At 30.2% G+C, this 12,097-nt stretch overlaps 1 protein-coding gene across 4 annotated transcripts in view; it reads right to left on the minus strand.

Annotated features, from left to right (window-relative positions):
- LOC108745335 (autophagy-related protein 13 homolog) overlaps positions 1–12,097 on the minus strand; it is a 12,953-nt gene extending 856 nt beyond the window's left edge. Inside the window, exons 1-5 of one of the 4 annotated variants that reach the window (XM_018481440.1) lie at positions 12,015–12,097; positions 6,612–6,776; positions 1,286–1,634; positions 879–1,062; positions 468–798 (exon numbers count right to left, since the gene is read on the minus strand). In XM_018481440.1, coding sequence (XP_018336942.1) covers positions 468–798; positions 879–1,062; positions 1,286–1,634; positions 6,612–6,767 — 1,020 coding nt within the window. In that variant the 5' untranslated portion in view covers positions 6,768–6,776; positions 12,015–12,097. Of the gene's footprint in view, positions 1–467; positions 799–878; positions 1,063–1,285; positions 1,635–6,611; positions 6,777–6,977; positions 7,326–12,014 lie in introns of those variants that run through there. The other 3 variants (XM_018481441.1, XM_018481442.1, XM_018481439.1) reach the window with 3 other exon arrangements.

Raw genomic sequence — 12,097 nt, forward strand, 5'->3', positions numbered from 1 at the left:
AAATTTGTATACAAATCTAAAAAGAGTTTTTCAATTTTTTTATTGAGATAAAGTAATTAAAATTTCGATTTACAGCGATACGATTTATAGCAATACTACTACTAAAAAAAAATTGTTTACAATAATTATTTTCTCAAATTTTAAATTGGTATAGAATAATAAAATATTAATATTATCTAATATTTTATCTATAGATTTTCTTGTCTATTTCTTTATATTTAAAAGATTTTCTATATAAATATGTATATTTCTTTCATTATAGCCTCTTCAAATTTAAACTTTATAAATTGAAACTTAAATTAAATATTACAATTTTAAAAGAAAAGTGCAAAATATTTTTTTACAACTAGACGAAATATTGTTATTGAAATATGTTTCTCAGTATTAGGCAAATTTCACACTGTAGAACATATACATATATATAATACATTATCGTACTATCAGTTCGGATTAAGAGCATCAATTACCAAATCTACCATAATAAAATCATCGTTGGCGCTAGTCATTGAACAACTACTCCTTCTAGATCCGTTTTGGGATGCGCATTTCGAAGTTGTATTATCATTATTAAGTCTCTCGTTATTTCCATTGTTGCTATCAGTTGTAAGAGCTGCCATTGTAGTCTTCGAATTAGGTTCTACTAGTGATATTGGAGGAGGCGACGTTTGTTTGGGTGTTAATAGCGAACTGAATGGTACGTCTGGTATCACGAGATCTTCCTCATTGACAATAACAGGCTTGTTTATCACAAATGCACCAACTTTGATGGTGTCACTAAGTGACTTTGACGTTTCTTCGCTACATTTAAATTAAAATATTATTAAAATGTAAACATTTTTCATTAAATACATGTAAATATTTTACCCATGTTTACTGACCTTTGCTGATATCGTGCATGACGCGGACTTAAGTCTGAATGAAAATGATCGCTCTTAAGCATGATAGAATCTCGTCCCTTATGAGTGGGCGATATTGTCATTTTTGTTCTATAAGAAACTGATAGATGTATAGTACCTACTGGAGTACACAATTGACCTACTCTTACATGTTTATAGTTATCACCTGTTATAAAATGGACAATATTCAATGAGATCATGTTATACAGCAAATTAATATATTGTATATTACATTGAAAAATAAAAAAATTGATAAAATTGGTAAAAAATTGATTCTTAAAAAATAATTCACACACTGCATTTTTCATATATTTATAAATAAATTCTAAAATATATAAATAAAAAAAAAATAAAGAATAATTCTGTGAATTATTCATTGATAAACTAACCTAAATTATGTAGCTGAGGCTCTCCCATGTATATTCGATAGCACATGGTATAGGAGTCAGGTCCTTGACGTCTGCTCAATTTGTAAGCAGGCGTAACTCTCGATACAGAAAGCAAGGACTTCAATAAAATCCCCATTCTGTTATACACAGTATATGTTACTCGTATAGCCGGATCACTTTGCTCTGGCAAAACGCTGAGACTCCAAGTTTCTAAAACCATCTTATCACCCTCTACTGTTTTTAGAGAAATTTCTATGCATAGAGGTACAGCTGAGCTTACTATCTCTCCACATAGTGCCCTTTTAGCATCAGCTGACACTTCTGGTAGTTCTTTTATTGCCAGATTAAACTACAACATCAAATATGGAAATATTTATTTTATTTTTTTTTAAATCCTTCAAATAATAAATAGTAGAATTAAAAATGACTTTATGAATCATCCAATTTATTTGGTTTAATCCAATATTTTGCATCACAGAGTTTTTTATAAAAAATAATTCTTATAAGACATACTGAATAAAAAATACTTTTCAATAATGTTTAAAATATAATTACTATAATTTTAAATTATCTTGGCATTTAGCAAAATTGAACCTTTAAGGGATCATATATTTCTTAGACCTGAAAAGTAGTCAAAATGTGGTGAGAGGTTGTAAGAAAACTATAGAGTTGATTGATTTAATTGTTTTGTTTTAAAGGTGGACTCTTAAACATAAAACGTGTACATAAACTAAAAAATTAACAAAAACGTAGCTGCGTCCAGTAGCGTAGAATGTGTTTTTTGGATCGGATAAAACGGTAGGCATGATTCAGCTCGTAATATTTATCTGAAACAAACATTTTTTATTTTTTATCATTTTTTAGAAGCATAGTTCTCGTGTGACAAAAGGGATTAAGAAACAAAAACATTACGGAAATGATCACAATTTGAAGAAAAGTCATTTTCACAAAAAAATCGTCTATTTTTTATTGCTATTCGAAAATAGTTAAATTTATTTAAAAAAAAAAAAAAATCTTTGTGATGATAGCGAATCTTAATTTAGAATACGTATACCAAAAATGAAGTTAATCGAACGGTGAGGCAGTTGTTATTATGCCCACCGTTCTGACAAATGCTATTTCGAGAAAAACGCGTTTAAAGTTTTGCAAGTGCTTTTAAGTGGGATAAAATGAAAAACTTTTTACTTACGCTTAATCAGCGATGTCTGCATCATAAAGTTGCTCCTCTTCTACAGTATGATCCTCTTCTGCCTGCAATCTCATCTGTCTACGATGAATTCTCGCTTCCTGCACTCGAAACTTGCCCGTTGAAATATGCTGTGCGTCAGTCTCTTGACACATATGTGGCACTATATAGTATGCTGCATTGCCAATGGTGCAATTTAAAGTTTGGAAAATTGTTAACAGAAGCCTTCGTTAAATATTACTGCTGCAATATATATATAGCTCTATGATTTCAACAATCATAGAGTCTATATATCTATATATCTTTTTTGGAGCAATCTTCCATATGAGAGATTAGATTCTCATTCGATTTTTGAGTATAGTCGCCAATACATCTTGAAAGCAAATATTCTTCGCTAAAGTTCTTGTACACAGGTCGAATAGCATCTTCTACAATTTAGAAAGAGCTAGTTTATGTCTGTATTCATTCGAGTTGTTGGCAGCACATGCTCGCTGTCATAAACACCACGATTCTTCTTCAGGTGGGCAATAATGATGCTGTGGTTTCTCGTCCTTTGAAATTTTATGAAAGAATGTCGCCTATATATAACTTTTTTCATCTCTTCAGAATCAGTGTATGTCTTGATGGTTAGACCGATATACGAAGCTTCGTCAATCAGTTTGCCTGTAAGATTTCCTCCGAGACTTTTTTTTTTTTTATAAGGGTACAAAGATGCGTCCCCATCCTCTTTTATGTATGGTCTACATATTTTTTTTGTAACCGGAGTATCATACAGGTTTATTTTCAGAATACCCTGAAATCTTTTACCGTCATCGACGTAAGTATTTCACTCCGTGCAATTGAAGCGATCGCTGAAACATTTCCTGCATTCCATTGAATATTTCCTGTATTCCGTTTCCTTCATAATTTATAGGGTTGGCATTATTTTACCCACTCCCAAAAAAATTTCCTCTGTTTTTTGGGTTTTACCCACTTAAAAAAACCCGAAATTTATGAGTTTTTTGGGTTTTATTGAGATTTTGTATAAGAAAAATAAATTTTTTAATCAGTAACACAAAAGAAACGTATTTTTAAATATTTAATGAATATAGGTATATTAAACTGGACCGATACAATGTTAACATATTATACCAATTTTAATATATACAAGATATATAAAAAGTCCTAGACCTCTTAAATTTAAATATCTTGAAAAGTATACATTTTCAAGAAAAATGTTTCAGAAAAAGGGTTTAAAAAGTTCTACTAATCATGTCCGTCTGACCTTGGCGAAATTAAAAATTTTGTTAAACAAAAATTTGTTTAAGCGTTAACTTTCAGTATTAAATTATCCAAATAAGTGTTAATATAGTTTTTAATACGTAGTATCATTATTTTTTTTTTATCTTCACTATAGAAACCTCGATAATCTAAAAATTTAGAATCTCGCACGGAATGTTAGAGATCCGGGTACAACTCCTAGCCGAGATAATATTTTTCACAATAAATAGATTTATTTATTAATTTCTAGCATATTAAGAGCTTAATAGATGTCTATTGAGCATTAAAATTCAATTGTGATATTTATTTCGGTAGTTTAGCTGCGTTTTTAAGTCCGATAAAATTTCGGCGTGCAATTCAAATGACTACAAATATGATACATATATATCGTATAGTATATACAAATTCATATTGAATTATTTAAAAATTAAAAGATTCAGCTTCAACCATTATGGACATTTCTTATTTTCTATTTGTTGAGTTTTCATTATATACAAGTGTTTTTTTATATTTGAAAAATTTATAACTATTTTATCAAGATTTTTACAAAATTTATTTATAATTAATTTTATTTGAATATGTAATTAAATAATATACAAGACAAATACAACGTAAACTAAATATTACGTGAAAAAAATATCAAATAATCAATTTTATTTTAAAAAACCCCCAAAAAATCTCAAAAACCCAAAAAAGCCCCAATAAAATCCAATAAAATCTTACAGCACACTCATGCTCTTCAATCCAATTTGCATATTCCTCGATGTTGCTTTTTTTTCTTCAATATTCGCAGGCTTTACAGCAAGACAATTTTATAATAATGTCTATAACATTTTTTGTCAAATTTCCAATGAGTTACCACACCGAAAAAAGGTGGAAATCTATGCTTTTTCCAATCTATGCTTTCCCATCTGCTCCTTCAGTTCCTCCTTCATCCTCAAATGTATCTACTTCTTTTTTTTTCTGCAGTTGCAGCATTTTTCAGTGAAATATCATAAACAATTTCTGCAACAGTCATCAATTTGTTAACAGAAAGAAATACGCTGTGACTCACATTCATCACATTGTATTACAATTTTAAATCCAAGGCTTCAAATGTCAGCTTCTGTAAATTTTATGTTACCTCCGTACGTTTTGCATTTTACATATGCACTAATAGCTGTAAACATTGCAAAAAAAGTTTAAAATTTGATAGCTGAAAGTTGCATTTATTATACTATCACCTCAAAATCTTATCGCTCTTTTAACTTTTTTGCAGATGCATAGCTTCTTCGAATTCTATTTCTGTTTTCGTCAAAGGCTGTTTTTTTAATGGATCAGGAAAGTCATCTTGAATCATTTCTTGATTCTTTTTGGTTGATAAATATTCGTCCTGTCATATCTGTTTATAAGGCCTGATCAAATTCTCTGTCTCTTTTTCACTTTAAAACGAGCCAGAGAGAGTTTTAAATTTCGTTTAAAGTCAGAGTAACGTTGGTATAACCGGACCTCTTAGTCATTTATCTGAAATACTAAACACGCGATATACAAATAAACACGCGACTGAAATGTACTTTTCCACAGCTTTAAATCAGCTATGGATTCTAAATGGGCTCAGTAATATATTACAGACTCTTCATACAAATAATACAATAATTTTTCCTCTCGTCTTTTCTTTTATTCAGACGACAACACTACCGGTAATTGATTGGAAATCTGATCTGTGGAGCGACTAGTTTTGTTAAAGCAGCTGTAACTTCGTCAATAATTCGAATATCGAGTTCGCTTTGTTTTTAAAAGATTTCTAAGATATGTACCTTTTAAAATAATTTCAAAAATCGATTTTTTGAAGCTGAGAAATATATGATCCCTTAAGTATTTCTTACTAAAAAGATCTACCTGCAATTTTCTGATATTTCAATATAGAAATAATAAAACTGAAAAGAAAACTATTCTAAATATAAATTTTACTGTTACACTAAATAAACAAATAGAAATAAAAAAACATTGAATCGGTGCTGTTTGTTTTTCCATTTGCTTTATATACTCCATTTGTTTGTTATATATATTTATTAATAAAAATGAATTTAAATAAATATGTATACTTTAATGTATAATTAATCCTCCTATGGTAATGGAGATCAGATGTGACACATTCTACAGCTTCTATTTTACATGTGCTGTTTAATAAAGAAACAAGTTTTATGATATTGGGTACTTTCCAAGCCCAACTCTCTTAACCGAGACTGAGGTTCAACTTGTTTCTCTCATTTTCATCTATTGTTTCATCTCTTTTTAATTCTAGAATTGGAAAGAGATAATGAATAAGTTGAATCTCGATTAAGAGTTAATTGTGAGTTGTAAAACTAGATCTTAAGCTGAGTTATTTCCACTTTTTGATAAACTTCAGCTCACTGGATTACTCCCTTATCTCTTTACTCTTTTGTTTACTCAGTAGATAAATTATCACCTAGTTTATCCAAAGTATAGAACAACCGGTCCTTAGTAATACAAATCAACACAAGCATTATTCTATCTTTCCTGATATTCAGAGAATAAGAAAGATAAAACGACAATTGTGTAGACTTGTGTCACCAAATGGGAAAAGGTTCGTTCTGTTTCTCATGCATGGTGCGCATGATATATCATTTTATCCTTGTTGTTCATCAAATATTAAAGTAAAATAAAATAATATATTATGCACATCATGCATAAAACGGAACGTACCTAAAGCATACAATGTTTCTTCAGAAATAGTGCAAAGTTGTAAAGAAAAGTTAAAAAAAGTTAGTATTTGCTTACTGCATCCATTAATGTATACATGTGTATATATAACTTGAAAAAAAAAATATCTCAGCAGTTTTGATGAAACCAAATAAATTGGACTAAAGAAAACTTTACTTTTACCCAGTCGCCAGCTGATGAGTCCGGCTTGCACGTGGTGTTGACTTTCTGGCCCGATCTTGACTGCACTATGACTTGGGCAGCCCTCAACGCAAGATATTTGGTAAACTTCTCTAAATCCTTCTTGTCTTGCATGCTTAGCTGTGCTGACATTTTACGCCGCTGCAATTATAATCACGGCACTAGAGGTATTCCTCGAACACGTGAGAACGGAAGGTATGTATGTCGTAGCATCGTAACGGAATAGATGCATCGCATCCTCAAACACGTGTAACCGTGTCTCTCTCTCTTTCTCTTTTTCTCTCTCTCACACACACACACACACACACACACACGGTAAAGATCAAGATTACAAATGCTTACACGCCCCCGATGCGCGAACGACGCACTTTGAGCTCTTCACACGGACTTCGGAATTCGTAAGTAGATTTGAGCGCACGCACGATACGCTTTCTCGAAAAGTTCATGGATAAAATCGACAACATCGTCGCGCTGCGCACGATCACAATTCACACGGCAGATGACGTACTTTCGAAAATCGAATGTTGATTTACGTCATGAATTTCATCAGAACAAGTTGACAATTTGAAAAATTTGAATTCACTTACGAAAAAGAATCAAAATACATAAGAATACGCCAACGAGATTTTCTGTCTTTCTACCTTTACAATGAACTTTACAAAGTACAAATCGATTGAAAGAGTACTGTCGCTGCTGAGCGCATGGTATATAAGAATCTAAGATGTACATGCTCATGATGTAAGAAGACAAGGGTCCGTTCAGAACGTGCTTTATCTCTAAATATCTATAGTATGCGTGACGTAAATTATAGCATGTTAGCGCCTTAACGTTATCATTGTAATGCGTTCTGAATATGGGCCATGTAGAGTCCCTATAAGGCTAGAATCAGACTACGCATTGAAGATTGAGATTGAAAGATTGAAATTTGACAAATCAAAATAGTAGGAGCTAAAATTCTTTTGTCCCCATTGTCAAATTTCAATCTTCAATCTTCAATCTCAACCTTCAATGCGTAGTCTGATTCTAAAGAGTGAAATCACACGGTACGGGAATCAGCATGCGGGACAGAGGATGCGTGATTCGAACAGCCAATCAGCGCTCCTCCGCATTTTTCTATCCCGCGTGTCTTTCCCACGAGAACTTTTAATTGCTTTCAATCAAATCAATTGCTTTTTTTCATATTGGTTCCCTCATATGCACCCTTAGACGATCTTCTTTTATATTTCCTAATCATTTTTATCGTTTTCTAAAAGAATATAAAAGAATTCGTATTGCCCAATTTCATCACGAAAACTTAACTTGATCTAACTTATCCAGATAAATTTGAATAGTCTATACATAACCGTATGTATAAAGAGATTTATTTAATTACATTTTTATCATAAAGACACGTGTAAAATACGATTACATAATTTTTTATGCATATACGGTTCTGCAGTTACGCAAATTGTTCTAAACTCCTGTTAATATAACCCATGATGGCCTGATATGTAATATCCAATATAAAAGATAGTGAAAATAATATCGATGGAAATATAAATGAAGTAAACAATAAATGATTACCTGTATTGCAAAGAAAGTGTAGAAAGATGTTGAAGAATTACATTCGAAACTCATAATAACTATATCACACTTTATAGAAATAATATATAAGAAATTATGAGAGATAAAATAATCACTTTCGCACCATGTGATTCCTTAACGGCATGTATACGGGAAGATAACGGAAGTGGATTACTGCCATAGCATGGGTAACTAAATAACTATCATACCAATTGCACCAATCTAAACATTCTGGATTTCTCTAAACAGTTATAACGAAAGTGGATTACTGTCATAGTATGGGTAATTAAACAACTATCATACCAATTGCACCAACCTAAACATTCTGGATTTCTCTAAACAGTTAATGACTTATGGTGAGGCCGACTTAAGGACATAGAATTATTGATTAGTGCGATAACTTCCACCGTGCGTTGCCATATGTGCGCTGGAGCCATATGTCTTGCAATCATCTATATAATGATATATTTGTATAATATTAAGTGTAGTAAAAAGTCATCGCGTATTTTTTAGCTCAAAGTTGTATATACAATATCTTCGTCAATAATGAATGAAATTCAAATTTAAAAAAAGGGTTTTAAAGCTTGAAATCTCTACTTTTAAAAGCTTATCACATTTTTTAAGTTTATATGAGTTTGATAATTTTTACATACCAAAAACTACGAGCTGAAAAAGACGAAAAATTTTCTTCTCACTTTGTGGATTTGTAACGTGTCCAAAACGAATTTGAGAAAATTTTCGATTACATATCGTGAAAGCTTGATACTTTCCCTACAAAATCGTTTTTTTTAAATATTCCTACGACTTTTGATTACTGAGTTATCGCGGATTAAATAAAAGAATTATTTTGACTTTAATTGCTCATAACTCCATTAAAAATTGTCGTATCGTATAATTTAAAAAAGAGATTTTTAAAGCTGAAACTTTACTCTATCAAGATATATTTATATTATTGGTAAGAAAGTAATTGCGGTTTTTACTGATAGATGTCTTTTAAAAATACGCGATGACTTTTTACTACACCTAATATGTATACTATACTGTTGTTGCGAGATTCTCTAAACATTTTATCGACAATTATTGCTATCGTTAACTAGTGACAGCCAATGAGAGCCGCACTTTCTTCTAGTATTATCCTGCCATTGACTAATTAACGATAGCGTTACTTAACTGTTAATGGCGGAACTAATCACCAATCACTTCAGCATTATTTAGACTCTGTTATAGGGACTCTAAGCACACTCATATCACAATATATACAGTAGCGCAACTCTCCCGATTTTATGTTGGCTAAAATGGAATGCGCATACATGAAATAAGCAAGTTGCCCCGTCTCATTTCCTCCATTTTTTTATTGTTCTCTCTCTTTCTCTCTCTATTTAAATAAGCGTTTCAATATTCCACTTAAACATTTGTCTTTCAAGTATACATGGGTCAGAGTAGAAATTTAGAGGAAAGTATTAAGTGTATTGTTCATTTGATGAAATGTATGAGAAATCTTGAGAGATTGGTCTAATTTTTGTGAAAAAATGATAAAGTGAAAAAGTGAACAAAAAGTAACATAAAAAATCGAGCAAAAAGGATTTCTTTTTATTTATTGCATTTTAAATTTATTTTTTGGACATACATGTATATAAATTTTTTTTGTATATCTCTCAGCTCTTTTTCATAATATTTTCATAGATATATAATTACATAATATTTCTTTGTATAAATATATATTTTTAAGTTAATTTAATATTTTTCCTAATTTTTTCTATATTTTTTCTTTATTTTTCAATATATTTACAATTTATTTTTATTAATTTTCATAAAGTTTAAATTATTTCATCGCAATATTAGGTTTATTCGCGTCGCATGCTCTAATATGCTCCAATGTGTTCCTACAATAGCATTTACTTCAACAAATTTGTTGGATGCGAATAAATCTAGTGAATTTTGCGAGGAATTTTGACAGAGTGAAAAAAGGATGAAAAGAAAAAGAAATTTAGGTGGTAACCATAGCAACGTAGTTAGGTAACTTACTTATTTCACGCATGCGCACTCCATTTTGGCTAACACTAATATCAAAGGTGCCAACAGAGAGTTGTGCTACTTCATATATTGTGCTCATGTTTTATGTTATCTTTTCTAGTATGCTAACAATCCAGTAGGGAAACAAGCATTTGTGCCGCAAAGTATATTCGTTTTTGAAGAGTGATAAGAATTATTTTCATTTGTAGAGAAATTCGGAAATTTTGTTGATTGATAAGTGTAATAATACAAGATGGTACACTACTGTATAGTAAATGGTTGCCACAGCACTTCTGATAAATGTAATGGTGAACGTATAAGTTTCTTTCACTTGCCAAAAAATCAAATTATGCGTGAAACTTGGCTGCAAAGAATCGGAGAAAATCGCATGCGTCACAAAGAACAATTTGGTAAGTTCATTTTTAATCATATTTAATATATATTTAATCATAGCTGATGTAGGCTCTGATGGGCTTTTTTTACATCACTGATCAACTATCCTATGCTAGATAATACATTAACATAGATTCTCCATTAGAATGCATTTATCTACAATTTTACTATGATTATTATATTTATATATATTATTATATATATTATATTTTACTAACCTATATAATTTTTCTATATTTCTGAAACATATAAAGTTACATTTTATATGTTTAGCAAGAATATGTTCATTGCATTTTTCGGAAAATTCATTCATGGTACCAAAAAGGAAATCGAAAGTTGCAGAGGACAAGAGAAGACAACGCCTTTTACAAACTGCTGTACCAACTTTATTATTAACACAAACAGAAAACAAGTATAATTTTTGCAATTGTTTTGTTATTATTTTTTAATGTGATAAATAGTATCATGCATTTTTAACACATTTCAGGACAGATACTATGGTAAATATGGATTTTAAAATTATTCGTCGAGAATTTCTACTTGTCAGTAAATCAGGCACAAGCAGAGACAAGAATGAAGAAGTCAGCAGTGGAATTGACACAGTGAATAAATCTTATGGCAACGTTATGTCTGATAGCACAAACGAAACTGATGGCATTACGATAGCATCAACAATGTGTTCTAAAAGGTAAAATAAAAAATGATTTGTATTCTAACAATGCCCCTTCTGAAGAAATCATATTACAAAGTTATATATACATAATAAAATCATATAATTAAGACAAATAAATCATATAACAGATTGTTTCAAATCAGTAAATGATTTTTTAAAATCACACAATTTTAAAAGTTGTATGGTGATATGTTTTTTTCTTCCATTTTTATTATTTAATTCTTTAAAATTTGATAACTCTAAAATTACATGATGGATGGAATTATTTTTAATATTATGTAATTTTCCAAATTACGTAATATTAAAAAATCATATATTGATTTGAAACATTCTGTTACGTGATTTACTTGTTTTAATTACATGATTTTATTATGTAAACAAATATCTAAAATAAAGCTAGAAAAAATCTATCAGTGAAAAATGAAAAAAGTCCATCAGAGCGTACATCAGCTGTTCGGATGCACAGAAAATTCTTTATTTCGTGTGAATGTATAATAACAAAACGAATAAAATAAACGTTTTGACCCTTTAATTTGGGTTCTTATCAATATAAAATATAAATCGAAATTATATAAATAAATTCCAAGCAAATTCCAAGTTGATGATTCCCGACAATTTAGTTCGTTCTTCTTTATCCAAATGCCAAATTAGCTATGTAATGAATAGCCCAATAATTATCAAAAATATTAACTTATATAATAATATAATACAATAACAATAATAATATAAAAACTTACATAGGAAAAACTGACAAAGTAAAACTGAAGTCATATACATTGCGTCACTAAGTAGAATCACATTGCTCGGATTGCCAGATTTG

The sequence above is a fragment of the Trachymyrmex septentrionalis genome, unplaced genomic scaffold, assembly GCF_001594115.1.
Source record: "Trachymyrmex septentrionalis isolate Tsep2-gDNA-1 unplaced genomic scaffold, Tsep1.0 scaffold137, whole genome shotgun sequence".
In the NCBI taxonomy this organism is placed as follows: domain Eukaryota; kingdom Metazoa; phylum Arthropoda; class Insecta; order Hymenoptera; family Formicidae; genus Trachymyrmex; species Trachymyrmex septentrionalis.